This window comes from Atractosteus spatula, chromosome 21 (assembly GCF_055471065.1).
Source record: "Atractosteus spatula isolate fAtrSpa1 chromosome 21, fAtrSpa1.hap1, whole genome shotgun sequence".
Classification (NCBI taxonomy): Eukaryota; Metazoa; Chordata; class Actinopteri; order Semionotiformes; family Lepisosteidae; genus Atractosteus; species Atractosteus spatula.
Window position 1 is genome coordinate 3,738,402 of NC_142726.1, and position 18,088 is coordinate 3,756,489.

Sequence of the window (18,088 nt, forward strand, 5' to 3'; positions counted from 1 at the left end):
CCCATGGTCACGTTTTATTTTGATTTGTCACGAACAGTTATTGCTTTCAAGCCATTTTTGCAACCGGCTACGAGTGTTAATGAGGTGTCAAGCCCAGTTTTTCCTTCACTGAGCTCCAGGTGAGTGTTGCCGAATTAGCTTCAGGACAGAAGCAGGGAGTCGGAATGGTCTGTGAAATTATCTGGGATTAAAGAACAGCTACGCCCTCTTGCCATTTAAATGATGTGCGTTGTTCCTTCTCGCCGTTCAAACCGTGGAGGAAAGATAAATTATTTCTCTGCTGCTCCGTAGCAAACAAAAATTACTTTTTTTTTAACCTCTGTATCTGTAATAGGCGAAGAATTTTGAATTTCAAAGACCTTTGTTGGCGTGAGCGATGGGTTCCAGTGTTTGCCAAAGCAGAAATATTTCCCAACATTGAGATCACATTCCTAAATCTATCTCAGAGCCCATTTACAGTTATTAAGATGGTCCCGATTTAGATTGGCATTCATTTTTCATCCACCAGTATAGGCTTGAGATATATGGTGACCTAGTTGTACTTATTAGTATTAACTTCTGCAACAGCTAAAAATCGAAGTCTTACATTTACATGCTCTGACTGGGCTCTAAATCGCTTATGGATGTTGCTGAATTTCTGCTAGGTATAATTTATAAAACCCATTAAAATCTGTTATGTGCTGCATGACACCCCCCCCCCCCCCCGCAATTTCTAAACCAGCACCAATGAAAAACAAATGTCTAGAAGAAGCGTTTCTTGCTCGGATGCCGGAAGCTAATGGATTGCAGTATTTTATCCGGCAATTTCTTGAACGATTCCAGTTAATTTAGCTTGAACATCATGGCTGCGCAGTAGATCCTTCGCCATCACTCTCGCGTGTTTCCTGTATTCAGTACTAAATTAATTTCTCTTAATTTGCCTCTGTGCCTTGGGGCTATGTTTATTTGTTAAACATAAAGTAATCATTCAGGATGTGAATGTGTAAATATATTTCACAATTTCGGAGGGCCTGTTATTTATTTCTAATTATGTAATGGCAGAAGCACCAGCAGCAGTGGATAAAAGATCTTCCCTTCTACAGCAGTTTATCCTTACGCAAAATGACAGCAGCACAGTGCAAAGTTTGGTGGGGCTGGTAGTTCCCAACAGTGCCTTCATGAAATTATATTAATAACATATTCTGGATTGGCTACAAAAATGTTGACTTGGCTATTAGTTAACTGTTTCTGAAGAATAAATATGCAGCTCTGCCTTGTGGGCCCTTTTTTTACTTCGACTGATGTCTCACTCCCCCACTTGCTTGTGAAAAGCTTGCTTGAAAACATAGCATCTAATTTTATGTAAATGTGTCAATAACACTGGAATTACAGTATTTCAAACAAAAGTTGGAAGGTGTCAGTGAAACCATTTTGTTGTAGTTTGTTCGGCTGAGTGCATATTAACCACCATTGTAATTAAACCAATTAAGTCTTTGTCACTCAGATGGGGATTTTGGCATTGCATAAAATTCACAGTGCAGTGGTCTCATTGGTGCGTACATGCTTAGTTTGGAGGCTGCTGCTAATTACCCTTATTTTACCATTATGTTAATTAAAAATGTTAAGGAGATTCTCAAAAGCTGCTGTGGAAAACAAGTGTTCCAGCTGCAAAGAAAGTTTTTGTACATCTACAGTTGCTAGGTAATGAATTATCTGAACACCAGAAGATAATACTAAGTTATATTTATTTGTAGTTCTGTATAATGGCAGTTGGTAAGTAATTACCTGAATAATAGAATATAAAACTACATACATTTGTTCATTCTAAGGGATGGTTTTGTGGATGATAATGCTCAGGACTTACCGTATAGTTAACAATTACTTTATTGCCAAAACATACTTGGAGAGGGAAGAGCATTTGTACAGGAGAGTGGGTGTTAATGTTTTCTGTGGCATGTCCAAAAGTGCTATCTTTTTTAAACGTCCTTAAGAGGATGGAAAACTTCAACTCCCATGTGTAATGTTGCCTAGGAGCACATGTATTCATTAAAATGTTTAATTTGGGGCCAATTAGTTTTTTTCTGGAAAAAAACTTTTGTTTTTCCTTTTTGAAACCAAAGCAGATAGTGTTAGAAGTTTTGAAGCAAGCAAAAAAAAAAAAATGAACTGGTGTATTGCTGTGCAACATAACAGGTAGGAAAAACAAAACAGATTAAATTGAGAGAGTGAAGCAGAAGCCCAGCAGGCTTGAAAAGGGCTTTGTGGCCATTGAATAAATAAAGACTTGATAAGCCATGTAGTAGCAACACAAGATGTAAGCCTTTATATGTGAGGAGTTTCCGTGCAGCAATAGCAAGGCTGTACTTAATCTTGGCTGCAGGAGTCCTAAGTGGTTCAAAGCACTGTTATTTCATAGCTCAAATAGCTCACTAATACCTCCAAAATACTAGGTGCTTGTAAAGTAAGTAGGCCTATTCAAACAAACTGCACCATGAAAGCCTTGTACCATGGTACACAAACTAATGAGACTAAAGGAAACCGACAGCACACATCAGAGTCCAGATTTTAACCTCCTTAAACATGAAATTACACTGCAGGTTCTCTTGTGCTGTCAGGTATGTGCTATGGGCGCTTGTTCCCCTTGGTCTACTTGAACCTATACCACATTTCCTTGCTACAGAGGGTACTGTTTTCATGCTACAATTGTTTACACAGGCTTAATGCAAAAATACTTTTGAGTTTTACAAGCAGTTTATAGAAGGACAGCTTTAGTGTTTGTATTTTGTCAGATATGAAAGAAGGGTTGATGGCTGGTAGCTAGAATGCAGGTCGGTGTGGTCCCAGCATCCCCGAGTCTTTTCTCTTCAACAGTGGGTAAAGCTCATGTTAATCTTGATTAATCTTAATTATGCCAATAATGGGTTCAGTGATGTGGCTCTACTGTGTCAGGGAGGCAGGGTCCTGAAATAGATCAAGTGTTCCTCCCATTCTGTGGAGACACGAGGAGATGTACTTGTGGCTTTTATTCACCTGAGTGCTTAATTAATCCTGCTCTTACAGGAGCCTGTGTAGCTTTTTTTCTGAATCAGTTTAGATGATGATGTACAAAAGCCTTTGACAGCTTGATGGATGGGGGGCCACCAAGGACTCGATTCGAAGAACGCTCATGCCCATCTGATGCAATAATCTTGGGGAATGTCAGACATTCTCATCCTTGCATGTTGTTCGAGAAGGTGTCCTTTCTGCACCTTCTCCTTCCTGTGTCATCATCTAATGACTCTGTGAAGGGAGTTAAGCAAATCAGTGAGGACAAACAAGTATCTTAAAGATCAAAAGACATTTCTGTAGAAACTATTCCAATAATCGCCAAATCTAGTTGTCTTTCTGATGAGAAAAAGGTTTATAATTACCTTATTTTTAGGTAATCCATCCATTATCCCTGCCTTTGATGCTGAATAGCTGTTCTGCTCGGAATAGATTTTTTTGTTTTAAATATGATAATTTTCAGTCACGTTCAGTTATGACAGCTGAGAAGATAGCTTGCTTGTCTCAAGGACAAGAGACTTCATATATAAATAGACTGCATTTGATTAGCATTTTAATAGGGGCTGCTTGCTCTGAGGTCCATTCAGACATAATTGCTCATATTTTGGATCGGAAAAGTAAATGTCACAAAAGTGCAAGTGTCCCTTTGTATCTAAATTGAGGATCACATTTAACAATTCATTGGAATATCTAAAAAAATGCCTTTTTCAGCGTAAGCATGTATCAAAGAGATACATACTAGAAAATGCTTCAGTTTAGAATGGAGTACTGTAGGAAATACGAACAAAAAAATCTTTCCACACAGGTAAAACACACTACTGTGATTTTTTCTAAAAGGAGTATTTTTTTCATAAAATAGGCATATTGTTCGGTCAACTGAAAAGGTCAAAGTTTCCAGAGGCTGAATACATTTTCATTGTATTATAGCTCCCAGTACTGAGAAAATTTGACACAACACCTGGCAGTGCACATTTTAAGATAAAAGCACTGATAATTTTTATTTTAATAAATATTGTTGATAGCATTTTCAGGTATACAGTAGCTACTGTGTTGAGTGCAGGACCTTTATATCAATCTCTACAGTAAACAGAAACAACCAACTTAACCTTAGCTGGAAATTGGTTTTGAATCCATCTTTCATTTCATTTGTTTTAATATTAATATTGTTTGTGTTTTGCTCCAGCAGCACTAAGCTATTGTGCCTGAAGTGTCTTTTGTAATTCTCATGACCAGAAGCAATTCAGGAGTGTTCGGAGGTCAAGTAGGCAGCAATCATCATTTAGTGGTGCGATTAAGCTCTTCTGAGAACCAGTTGAAAAAACATTTCAAATAAGTTTGTAACAAAAAAAATACCTTCAAAGCCATCTTTGACAAAATAGCTCCATAAAGGCCTTTGTATACATAACTGGAAACATAAAATGACGATTTTGGTATATATATATAAGAGGTGTAGTATGACAGGGAAGCAAAATGATTCCTGCACTTTGCAAAAAAGCTTTTTCTTGTTGTATGTGTGTGTTGCAATGATAAGAGATATTGTTCTCGGGAGATAATCTACGTTTATGCATTTTTTCTTCAGGGTCACTTTATCTTGAACAACAAAGACACTCAGACAAGCCGGCTTTTCAAAAGGTAAGTCATCAATCAAGGTTACTTCTGGGGCCACTTGGCATTTGTCTGCTGGGCAGAGACACAGCCACTTGTTATCTAATGACCCTCAAGGGCTAAAACAATCATCATTCAATCATAATGTGGAAAGAGGGGATTTCATTTGGTGGCACCTTTTTTTCCCCTAGGACTTTGTTTGAAATTGTAACCACAGGATCAAGGATAGAACATCTGTTTTTAGGGTTGCCTGTACACAATTCAAAGACCATGTTTTTTAGCGGTGAGGTTTCAAAATTCTAACACACTCTCAAAACATTGGACCTCAAGGGAAATGCAGATAATTTAAATTTGTAATCTCCAGTTCTTCAGTCTTATCAATTCCAGTAGAAGGGCCCTTTTTGTATAAATATCTTTGGCAGTGCTTGCCAAGCTATGGACTGTGGAGAGGTCTCAGATGTGTTGCAATATTAGAAGAAATCATGTATAAAATGTCTGGATCAGAAGCTTTGTGTAGCTTGCAACCAAATATTTAAGTAATCACAGGGGAGCTGGAGCCTCTCCTGGCAAGCAACATGCACAAGGCAGGTATAGACCCTGGGTGGGACTCCAGCCCATCACAGGACACACAGACACAGGCACGCACACATTTACACCAGGGCCAGCTTTTCCCACAATATTTTTAAAATCGTTTGGTGAACCTTAAAATTTTAGGATGCTGAAAGTGGGCTGCCAGCTGAAAATATTTGGGAATCGCTGCTCTAGGGGGTTCAGAAACAGAGCCGTAAGGAATTGAAACCGAGAGCTGTGAAACTGAGCTCTCCTGAGCATTCTGAAAATTTAGAGCAAGGTATTGTATACTGCCAAGATGACCTCCTTTCAGGCAGAGGGTGGAATTTGTCTTTTTGTCTAGTGTGTCTTTCAAGATTTATTTTCTTGTTGATTCCGTTGGGAAAGGTAGCCTTGTGTAACTGTGTTTCTGTCTCCCTCTGACTGTCAGCTTGATCGGATCGCAGCATTCGAGATGGGAGATAAGCAGAGTGGCATCAAAGACAAAAAAGTCAAAGCCAAGGAATCCAAGGATAAGGGGTTCGGCAAAGAGGAATTCAGAGCCGGCGGTGATGCTTCAAAGAGGTGGATGTATTCGTTTTTAAAGCCTTCACCTTGCCGAGGGTTTCTTACTCAAATGAGAGAAAGCCAGTTTCGGTTTTGGGCATCATCGTTCAAGTGCAGTTTATGATTCCAAGGGAGCTGATTGCACACTGATGTGGATGTATTGGGACAACCGGTTACTTACTTTTGCACACCCCAAAATCTATTCATTTGTGCTAGGTATTATTCTGTTTATCAGACACTTGGTACATGAAACGTCCGTTTGACTGTCGACAGAAAGTCGCTTATTCCTGGTAAGGGTTCGTTTTTAAAGCCTTCACCCAGGACGGGATGGTGGTCCAACTCGGGGCACACACACGCAGACACACCAGGGCCAGATCTCCTGGAAGCCAATTAACCTGCCAGGATGTCTTTGGACTGTGGGAGAGAACTGGGCCCTGGAGGAAACTCACAAGAACACAGGGTGAACACACAAACTCCAAGCAGACAGCACCCCAGGTCCACAACTGAATCCAGGGCCCCGGCATCTCCCAGGCAGTAAAACCACTACACCACCATGTCGCCCCAATTTAAAGCTCATCTTAAATAAAAACCGCAAGAAACAGAGGACCCCCAGTGTTAGGAACCAATATTGTAGCACTTGTGCTAATACGTGATCTAGACACTTTTGTAAAGATGATCAATATCTAGCTTTTAATAGATGCTAAGGATTTGTACCTCTCGTGGCTCTGTTACTTTTCTCTGAAATCAATTTTGTCTTCACTGCTGAAACAGTGGGCTGTTGTTATAAACTTGTGTGGAGCATTGGAATAGTTTATGCCTTGTTCGCCCATGGCCATTATTATCTTTATGAACGTTCTGCCCAGTCCAAACTTCGGTTGCCTTAAAACATTTTTTTTACACCCGTGTCTGAGGTGTGATTCCAAAACAAGTCAGTTCTATAATTGTAAGTTCTGTAATTTAGCCCTTTTGAGTCTGTTCGATTCCTTTGTTGTCAGATGATGAGCCAGGCATTCTGTAGTGCTGAGAGTAACAGACCCAAGCTCTCAGAACCTGCGTTGATCCACAGAGTTGATTGGCCTGTATTCTTTCTCACCTGAGTAGAGAGCTTCGTCTTTGAAAAGACTTTCTATGGGATCTTATGGTCTTCTCAGGGAGACACAGCTTTCCAGGTTAATGGTCATTGTGCTTGCTGTGAACGGATCTGGTTCTCTCTTGGAAAAACATAAATAGCTGCTTGTCATTCCCAGGCGGACTAAGTAAAAAATACCTGCAACATTCAGAGATGTGACTGCCCTTTCTTTAATTTCCATCAGAAAGGTGTCTCTAGTGGCCTGTTTAATTTAGATGTTTTCTGTAAAGTCAGCAGCTATATTGGTAACTGTTATAATGCCTCTCATGGAGGAAAAGAAAACAAAAACAACATCAGAAAAGTTAAATCTAATAAGAATACAGAGTAAGACAGCATATGCTCATTATACAAAGTAGGCCACTTCATCTTCATAAGCATAAACTAATTTACATTGATCCGCTGCATTAAAAAAGTAATACAAACCATCCATCTTTCTTATTTCTAATTAACCACATAAAAAGGGATACAAATAACAGCTTTCTGACAATAACTGATGGCTTTGTAGGCGATTACAGTAAAGGAGTATATCGGGAAGAATGGTGATATTATAGGTTAGGCAAAAGATGAGATTGTAGACCTCAAAGCAGCCTTGACGTTGCAGTGAAATATTAAATGTGAAGCCCTGTCAAGGCAAAAGAAATGTGCAGTGTAACACCAAGCACAAACGGAACAGACACTAACACTGCAGCATCCCTCGGCTCATGCTTTAGCAACATGTAGGGCATGACGCAGCTTCTCATGCAGCAGACTGGTATTTACACAGTGGTGCATGAACGCGCTGTGGAGCTGAAGGCAGTTATTGTATTTGCTTCCTGTTTGTGCTTTGGCATGTCTTTGTGACATCTTATTTCCTATGTCACGTCAGTTCTGTAGTTCATATGTACAGTAGCGCGCACCATAGCACCCGTACACTAAATCATGTCATGAACTAAACCCTGTACACAAGTGAAATAACATAATGGGGGGAGAAGAGTCAGAAGTATTTGCCACTCCAGAACCAGTGTGTTGAGGTTTTAATTCCAGATAAGCTCTGAACGATGTAGCCATCGTTTGCTGGTGTAGAGCCTGTGAATAGGTTTCGCGGGTCTCTACTTATTGAGCATTTAAAGATAACCTATAAAATGTGTTGGAGTAAAGCCTTTCGAGGTCAGGGTGACCGACTCCTTGAGTGCAGTTCCTCACATCCTTTAATAAAGCACAATCTTACTTATCCCGACGCTGCATAATCTCTCCTCTTACCTTTCAGTTCTGTGGTGGAGACATTTTTGTCATCATTAAGAGATTAAGATAAGATCACTTTATTGGCCATATACAATTTCTTGTATTAGGAATTTGTCTTTTCACATACCCCATCTTGCTCTCCATGAGACACACAGACAGGGAGAGAAGCTTGGGGTCAAGTCTTCTGTACATTAGCGCTCGAGGGAGATCATTGGTTTCTGAAACCCTGCAGACTTGACCACAGGTCCATCAGAGTGAAAATGTTTAAAAAATAGTTTGAATTTTCTATTTAAAATGTTTTTAATTATCTTGTTAGAATTTTATTGACAGTGGTGGCTTGAATATGCATTAAAAGCACATTACATTAATATTAAGCATTATGCACATGTCGCAGTTAAACACTTAGGTACAGTACTTCCACTGCCCCTTGTACATCTGCTCTCTCCTGTTCACACCTCATGATTTCCAAATTAAGTCTGGCAACTGCTGTTTTTCTTTTTGTTGGGTGCCTCCATGGAAAGGAAACAATACTGGGTCAGTCTACAGTACTGGCATAAAATTAAAGTACATTGGAATATTCCAATGTCCTGTACGAACTGGAATCCCATCCAAGGTTTACCCTGCCTTGCAGCTTTTGCATGCTGGGATAGGCTCCTGCTCCCCCCGACCCTGTAAGGATAAAACAGTTCCAGAAAGAATTGGTGGAATATTCTGTTTTTTTATTGTAATGGTTATAGAATGTATTATTTTATGTCGTTGTTTACTGTAGTAAAAAGGTCCAGAGGAATTCCACATGGGGTAATACTGAAGGGGCTGAAAAAGAAGGAAAAGGGATCTCCAGGAAAAAGAAGGTATGTTATCCTTGCCTTAGTTTGTCTTCTCATGTGAAGTTCACATTTATAGTTGGCTGCATACTATGAGACTAGGCAGTGAGATCAGTGCTCTCTGACTGTATGCCCTCCACAGCAGTTTCCAACAGGAACACGAGAATGTCATCTGCATTATTCTCTTCACCTGGTTTAGGGCAAGACCCATTCAGCAAACCCCAGGAACAGTGATATTCCTTAGCTTGGTTTTTAATAGAAAATTGATCTCTGCCTGTCTGTTCTCTGGCTGCTGACTGATTTCAGCAGCCACATAGATTGAAAACTGCGTGGTTACACCACCACCTGCGATCAACTCTGATGCTTTTCTTCTTTCCTGTCAGGAAAAGCTCACAAAAAGAGAGAACACCGATGCAGATTTGGAAGATTTTGTAAGGTAGGCTTTTTACGTGTGTAAAATTTCAGTTCTTTATTTAAATAGTTCATGGCTTCTCTCCCCCCATTTTTCAGTTGCTGTGTTTCCCATTCTAAAAGTGTAGAAATAAAGAAATTTTTGCTTAACATAAAATACACCGGTAAAACCTTCTTGCATTGTGGACAATTTTATTCAGCATCTTACAGAAAAGATGTTGCTACACTTTGGAGCAGAGAGAGAAAAGCAACCAGACAAATTTCCGGAGCTAGAACTATGTCTTGTGCCAACAGGCTTCAAGAATACAAAGTTTAACAAGTGGGCATCTACGATGAAACAACAACTAGAAGAGACGTGGAGAAAAATCAGGGAATGTAACTAAAACTGAGACCAGGATGCACTTTTCATAAACATTGTGTTGCATAAAAGCTGCCCATCCATGTTGCTGAAGCTTCTTTCAAGACACAGCTTGATGAGATCCTCATTTAGCTCCTCGCAACCAAACAAGCTAGACAGGCCACATGGCCTCCTCTGTTCTGTAACCATTCTAATTCTCTTTCTTTCACAGGTCCTTCCCAAATTCCTAGTTCCATTTCAGGTTTTATCTTTCTATGCATTTTGTGTGTAGGGAAAGTTCAGAGACCTGCTAGGTTTTCCATAAATGGTCTATGAATACAAGCTTTTTTCAGTTCCTTCATTTCTTTCTGTATCAAGATATTTCTATTTCTTTCAAAAGGTGAATGAACAGACACCTGGGAATTCATTTTAAAACTTGTCCTTGGCCTTTGCTGTTTATCTCCCAGAGAACCTACTTGGGGGAGCTGTAAATCAAAACTAATCCGAAAGGATTTTTTATAGATATGCAACAGCAGAAAATAATAAGCATCCAGCTTTTATATAAAATGAAAAGCTGTTAGCATGCAGCTCTTTTATAAGTGTTTTATGACCTCATGTTTGGATTCTATCTACATCCCTGCTGAATTGACAAGGCTGAATTTCAGTTTATTCTGTCACCCCCTCTGTGCACATCTACAGCACCTCCCTGCCTTTGCATTTTCTCTTTAGGGCTGGTTTTAATTTTATTCTCTCACCATGCAAGCTTGCAGTGCCACTGTAGGGTTTGGCACATTTCCTGAGTTTCAGGACTCCCAGCAGAGGCTGGAGTATCTTTCTCCCACCAAAGACTTTGTGCTGTGTTTTGGCAAAACTACTTGCGAGAGGTGGTGAGATCTGAGATTTTTTTTATGGTTAGTAAATTCAAAAAGGAACCATATCTAAAACGCACAACTTTTTTGGGAAAAACACTTACAGTACATGGAGATCACAAGATAAAAACATAAAATATCTGTTAAACCCATTTAGATTTTTTTAAGGTGTCATACTTTTATATATTGGCTAAAGCAATGCCCCATTGTGCATGCAAGTAGTTATAGCAAGAGCATGGTGTTGCCTGTTGCACTTTACTAAACCTTCCCTGAGCATTTTTGTGAAAATTTCATTGTGTAAAGTGAACTTAGACAGCGGTTGCTAAGCTTCTGTGCATCACCATGATGAGACTGAATGTCAAAAGTGTACTTTACTCTTGATTTAATATTGATTTTGCACTCTTAATTGGACACAGCATAACTACCTGTTTTTTCAAACCATTTGGACTCGGTGCCACTGCACTGCTTGTAGCCTCACCCACAGGGCCCAGTTGACACAACCACAGCAACAACATGGTCGAAGGTGGTACTGGCCAACTTGTAAAGCTTAACCCAGCAGGCTATAGAATGAGTGTATTTTATCTCCACTTACAATTTAATTACTATTTTAATATCCACTGGGATCTGGGTGAATTTCTTTTCAGTCTGAACAGATTTTGTGTTGCGTTTTTAATAAACTCTTCCTTTCAAAATACTCGGTAATGTAGCTGAAGAGTTAGCACGTATTGCCAGGCAGTGGGAATTCCATCTTTTTAAAACTGGGGGCATTTAGAAGCTGGTGCACTTGCCTTGCACTCTCTTGATTCAGCCCATTGCTTTCTGTGTTCGAAAAAATGGGTGGCTGATCCAGCAAGATCACATTGAAGAAGCAGAAGGAGATAAAGAAGATGAAACCATAAAATGGCTGAGAAAATTTTACAGTTTACAGTTAGCCTCTTCTTTACTCCGTTTATAGCGTGTGGTTGCCTGTTACTCCACAGCCAATGTTATGTATTGATTCTGCAGTCAAGTGGCACCCTTTCTGTGCTTTGGTCTCGATCAATCCATCAATTAGACACCCATCGACAGCCATCAAAATACACGTCTGGGTCTGTCCATCAAACTGAATGTCTGGGAGGGTTCAGACAGTCAAAGCCAGTTACACTAAAACAGCTTCATCTGGCGACTGAGATTCTGATTGCAGTCTTTAGAGTTTTTTGTGTATGTGTGTGTTGGCATTGTTGAATAGCACTGATGATTGCGGAAATAACTTCACAATTGCATGTTAGCATGATGGAGGTGATTGCAAGACCTAATTAGGAGGTGAATGGAACCCACCTTCAGGTGAAAGACAGCCATATGTTGTTTATTGCAAAACTCACGAAGCAACATCTAGTTAGTTTCAGTCAGTGTTTAGAAATGAGGCTTTAACTTTTGCCATTTTGCTTTTGCAACTTTTTCTGGTGACAGAAGACAGGGTATAGCATTCAAATAACCATCCAGCCACTCAGCAGAAATAGCAGTAGGTGCAAAACTAGACTTGGCAAAATTAGAATTCACATGTATTTACCACACTGTTATCATGAATAATTAGAAGAACAGTTTTTTTTGTGTGTGTGAGGTGGGGTAGTATGTGGTTCCAGAATGTGAAATTTTTCATCCTGAATTCGGCAGTAAAAAGGGTCATTAAAATGTAAGGCAACTACAGTGAGATCGTACAAGAGTAGCATTTTTAGATGTTTAAATTGATACACGCTCCAAACGTTTTCTGTTTTTGTGCAACTATGGCCGTTGTACGAAGTTTCTGAAAGATGAAATTTATGCCATTTTGAGCCATTTCCATTTTATCGTCAATAAACCGGTTGGAATCATTGCTAAAGATCCAGTATAAAACCCTGCAGTGAAGAAAACTGCTAACCTGTATTTATTCCTGAGCCGATACGAAATTGGACTCTTTACAAAAAGGACGGGCTCATCATTGCTTGCCTTTAATTGTGTATGAAGAGCTTTGAAAGAAACACTCGCTATCATGACTGAAGAAAAGTGTGCACTGGTAACTACTAGGATGAGTTCAATGTTAAGAAGTTACTTGAAGAATGCAAATTCAACAAAAAGGTGAGCTGAACCTTAAATTTTTAAAATGGTTACAGTGATGTCTTCAGCTTGTTACTATAGGAGTGGACTACTGTTGTTTGTGGATACCGCCCCATGCCTCTCTGCTTTTAAGTTCACAAACTGCAAATTCTCTTTCACCCCCTCCCCTGTCGAATAGCAGCTTTGTTACTACCTATACATCTTTTATTCAAACCCTAAAACTTTCAGTTTCTCACCAAATGGGCTTTACTTTTGGTTGCAACACATTTCAACAACTGAGAAAATCTGTCAAACGGATGTTTTGCCAAATGTTGAGTTCACTTTGCACACTGAAGTAAAGGCTTTTGCCCAAAGGTGAATGAGCTCCCCCTTGTGGTAGATGGCGTCACAGCGCTTTTGTGTGTCAAGAAAACTTTCCAGATTGAGAACTTTACAACAGATGAAGAGGTCACAGACTGGTCACTGCCTGCTGCAAAACTCCTAAAGGATTTCTTGTGACTACTGATGACAACAGGGGGGATATCAGTGGTGCCTCTAAACACCCATGAAGATTCATTTCTATCCCTGATGCCAAGAAGATGATTACAGACATGAAAACATTGCCATTCAAAAGGGCCACAATCGACTTTTAAAGATGTTCAGTGATGCAGAATGCAGAAGAATTGGTAAACATGCTCCTGCCATCGCAGGGGTAGAGAAGAATAATTGACTTTTACAAATAAATACAGGCTACACTAAACTGGAACTTTGGATTTCTAAAATTGGATATTCAGGTAATTGTAAAATTGCTTGTTTGGTCTTCAGTCTCCAAAATAAGCATGTATACATTATAAGCATGCTAAATTTATTCTGTTAACCTAAAGGCTACTGTATTAATAAGATACACAGAACAGCACTGCATTATATACTGCATTTAATGTTCAATTAAAAGACATTTGAATTAAACATGAGACATTAGTAGCCTTTCTGTACAGTATAAGAGTGCCCTGTTTGAAGCAAACTTGTGAACTGAGAACTTTCACTAATTCCCATGAGTGGTTGCCCTGGGTTTCAGTGAATCTAATTTCTCTATTTATTTATTTTTTCTGGAGCTGCAGAGCTGCTCAAATTCAAGTAAAGGCAGAGCCAGAGGAGGAAGACTTCTGCATAAACAAGAAGGACAAAGTGAAGAAGAGGCTCAGAGAGCAGGAGGAACCAGGGGGATCTCTGTTGGAATCGTAAGCGATTGGCACAATGTCACTTTGAACCCTTGGCTGGACTCATCTCAAATATAACATTAGAAGCACATAGTTTTGGGGTATGTTTCGCATAGAGACGACTTCCATTACACAGGAGTGTGGTCCATTTCATAATTTGCAAACCCTTGTATAGACGCAAATGTCAGATGCTGTATATTTAGACATCTAAGCCATACTAAAGTGAACTGAAGTGGAACGCACTACACTGCATTGGGAGTCATTTGCCTCTGTCCTCTTAAGATCTATGATGAAAAATGTATTCAGTGGTTATGTGAGCAGTGCTGGAGTAGTTGCAGCTGTAGCAATGACAAAAAAATAGAAGTTTTAAATTATTTTATGATGTGATTGTGACATCAGAAATTATGCCTTGTGATGTCACCTTTGGGCAACTGCACTGAATTGGCTGGGCTTAAGTCTCTGAAGTTTTGAACAAGCCCAACAGTTCATGGTAGCAGGTCCTGCTGTGCACATTACATTATTTCTTTTCTAAACCGATCAATTTATTTTTCTTTTAATCTTGTGTTTGTTTCTAAGAGCAAAGAAGAAAAAGAAAGTGAAGATGGAGGTTGAGGAGGCAGAGCAAGAGCCAGAAAAACAGAGGAAGAAAAAGAAGGAAAGCAAAGTGAAGGTAGAGGAGAGCTTGAGGCAGCTTCATGAAAGCCAAAGAAAGAGGGCAAGTGACTGGGCTGTGCGGACGTTAGACATGGGCATTCTGGTAACACAGTTTTCAAAGCAGTTAGTGAATGAACAGTACTGTTAGAGAAGTGTTGATTGAGTACAGTTTGTTTTTCATGTGTAAGATATTCATGAGCAGAATATCTAGCATACTAGCTTTTGGACAGCAAACTGTGTTCCAAACCTGCACAAAAATGTCAAATGGTTCTTGTGTTCCTGGGTTGCCTGACTTTTGCATCATCGATCGATATATTGCACTGCCATTACACCTAATCCGATAGTTTCATACAGAAAACAGTCAGTCAGCAGTGTTTAAGGGTAGGAAGGATAGATCAGCCGCCTCAGGTATTGTAATTGTTACCTTCACAGACTTGGATACCGTTGTTCTTTACATAACAGGCTTTTATTAATGGGCGCCTTGAGTGCACTGGGGCAGATAACAGTATTAAAGCCCGCAAAGAGAATAAAAAGAAGTCTTAAGTTTGATTTTAGGCTACTGTACTCCTCTTGAGCTCCACAACTCGAGGTGATGAAGGTCGCGTGACGTTCACAGGTTGCGCGTTGTAACGCAAAGCATCGCGCCTGCGCTGAACAAAGGTCAGGTTTCAGGGGGGGTTACTGGATTCAAACACTCCCTCTCTCTGTGCGCTCGTGTGTCGTTTCCTTCCTTTCCGAAGGCGAAGAAGGAGCAGGAGAGTCGGCCGGTGTCTGCTAGGGAAGACGGCAAGCACAAGAAAAGCAAAGAGGAGGTTGAGGCAGCGAAGGCTCTGAAGATCAAGAAGAAGGAGGAGGAGGAGCTGCAGCGGTGGAGGTGGTAGGCATCCAGAGACTCCTGCGTGTCTGGACTGTTGAAATGAAACCTGTGACCTGAGAGAACTGGCTGAGCTTGTCGTCCTCCTTAAACGCACTTTTCTATTTAATGAGAGAAACTGAGGTCACACCTTTTTGTCACATATCTTTTGAGTATCTAAATTACAACATTCGGTCTTTATTTTTCCTTTCTTTAGTGTGGTAAGCCTTGTGAAACATTAAGGATTTGCTCCTGGGTAGATTATTTTATTTCCAGGAGACTCATTTTTTTTTTTTCAAACGTTTGAAGCTTTTGCTGTAGCAGATTTAGGACGCTGTTATGATTCCCACCTCAGACCGGCAGGCCTTCATGTTTACCAGGTGTATCCCAGAGGGATAATTCTGAGTAGGAATCCAAACTGGCCTTGTATTTGCCTTGTATGGCCCCTCATTTTCAGATTACATCTGTTCTTAAAGCATTTTCAGCAGATTGCCTGAGTTTGGACGAAGTCTGCTGGGGGTAAGTAGGATAGGTGATGGCTACATCATGACCTTTTATGGCCCCTACTGGGTTACACAGGTGTTGGTGGAAACTGTCCTTGTCCAGTGGTTGGATTCTGACGGGTGACTTGAAAGAGAAAATAGTGAACTTTAGAAGCACCTACATGACTTAGTGTGGTGTGTTTCTGCAGGTGATTTAAATTTCAAGGATTTGATGGCATATAACCAGTGCAGGGTCCAGTTTCTAGAGCTGTGGAGTAAACCCCATTGCTTTGGCATGGTGGGAAGCTGTCCTTAGTGACATTAGATGGACAAGAATGTAATGTAATGACCTTCTACAAGGGAGTAAAATCTTGTTGGTACATAAATAATTTCAAATGCGTTTCTTATACTGTTGTAGGAACAAAAGTGGTGCTTTTCAGGAAAGCTGCACTCTGCACTTTAGGGGGTTCAGGCACAGGCGAGACTGAATGGCACCCAGTAACTCCAAATGTTCTTGTTTCCTGCGTTCTTCTGATATTGATTTCTAAAAAAAATCTGTACATGGCTTTGTCATTTGATCCAGCGGTATAATAAAAGGCTCCTTGGACCACAGTCCTGCCTTGGCTCTCAGCACCACAGACTTTGTGCACCCCGGGGTTATGGGATGAGCAGCCCGCATTTTTGTTCCTCTTAATGTGTCCCTCAGGTGGGAAGAGGAAAAGTATGAAGACGGCATCAAGTGGAAGTTTCTGGAGCACAGAGGGCCGTGGTTTCCCGCTGAGTACCAGAGACTTCCTGATAACGTGAAGTTTTATTATGACGGTAAGTCATTAGCCCTCTGGAGCAGTGAAGTGTACTTAACAGTGTGAAGAATGGGGTCCTACTGAGCTAATGAAGATTTCTGTCTGCTGTGATGTCAAGGCCACAATGCATTCGAGAACTAGCTGTTCAGAAAGCCTCTCGGTCCCATCTGGATAATGATTTTTGGGATGGGTAATTACATTGTTTTTTAGTTATTTTTTCCCCTTGCTTTCCTGTATTTTTTTTTAAATGCACAGTTGTGTTTTCTCAACTGTGTGCCATTTTCAAGTCTGTGAAAGCCATTTTTATGTTTCTTGTGGGTCAAAAAGCATCCACATCAGAGCTAATAAGTGTCTTCTTGTCCTGTAAGGAGGTCATGCTAAATTTAAATATTTTAGCTAAAAAAATATTACACCCTGTCTGCAGAAGAAAAAGACTTGTTATTGTCCAGCAGTTGATTTGGTTGTGAGCTCAAGGGCAAGCTTTATACAAAGTAGTGCAGTACTTTTATCAAATTGCATTACTAATGTTGCACATTCATGTGTAGGGTAAGATGAAATATAGTAGTAGTAGAAATTGTTTTATAAAAGGAGAGTGCAAATATATCTTATAAAGGATATTAATGTGAAGGGATAAAGCTGCACCTGATGGTAATGTGCAATTATACATTCACAGAGTAAATCCTGTGGTAAAACACTGGAGACCTTTAAGGCATGAGTGTCTCTCACTCTTTGCTGTCTGCATTGGTGTTAGCGTACATTTAAAAAAAAGGATTGCTGTCAGCTTCTCATTCACACATTTGTGGGATTGAGTTCCTTTGGAAAGTTGCCATAGCAATCTCTGTGAAGAATTTTATGATCCAACAGCTGTGTTAAGCAAATCCCTGCACACTGTCACCTGTTAACTTTTGATCCTAGAAGGTGTTATTTTAATTTGAAGTACCTCTTTCCTGGCTTGCTTGATGTCCAGCCTCCCTTTTTGCCTATTGGCAGCTTTTCAAGTACACCTACTCCATTAAGAAAGAAGAATTGTTGATGTATACTCCACAGCTGCACTGGAGGATGCACCTGTAGTAACCATGGTGATGACAGAAGTGAGGGTATGTCACAGCCTGGCTTTTTACTGTGACAGAAAACTAAGTGAAGTGCTTTTAAACATTTAGAACGCACTGGGGCAAAAAGAAAATTGGCTCTGGAGAAGCTCCTTGACTGGGTTATTAAATAATTTAAACTTGCCCTGAAGTTTTAGTAGTGAAAAGGTTAAAGGAATTACAGTATGCATAGAATCTGGTACATCATGGGGCACTTACACTACCACCCTCCGGATCTCAGCACTTGCACTGTCTCTCTCGGCAGTAGAATACTGTGCCCTTGTCTGGACATGATGATCATATCCTCACGGAGTATCCACCATGTGCATCATCACTGGTACCCTACTCTCCACCCTGATCTCCTGGCTCACTGTCCTAGCAAACACAATCGCAGCCTCACAGT

The 18,088-nt window shown here is 40.2% G+C and overlaps 1 protein-coding gene across 1 annotated transcript in view; it reads left to right on the top strand.

Moving 5' to 3' along the window:
- Window positions 1-18,088, top strand: part of LOC148817010 (DNA topoisomerase I, mitochondrial) — a 70,476-nt gene that overhangs the window by 4,996 nt on the left and 47,392 nt on the right. Inside the window, exons 2-9 of the mRNA XM_088938675.1 lie at window positions 4,604-4,656; window positions 5,630-5,763; window positions 8,865-8,946; window positions 9,303-9,355; window positions 13,701-13,826; window positions 14,382-14,475; window positions 15,200-15,336; window positions 16,501-16,616. Coding sequence (XP_088794801.1) covers window positions 4,604-4,656; window positions 5,630-5,763; window positions 8,865-8,946; window positions 9,303-9,355; window positions 13,701-13,826; window positions 14,382-14,475; window positions 15,200-15,336; window positions 16,501-16,616 — 795 coding nt within the window. The remainder of the gene's footprint in view (window positions 1-4,603; window positions 4,657-5,629; window positions 5,764-8,864; window positions 8,947-9,302; window positions 9,356-13,700; window positions 13,827-14,381; window positions 14,476-15,199; window positions 15,337-16,500; window positions 16,617-18,088) is intronic.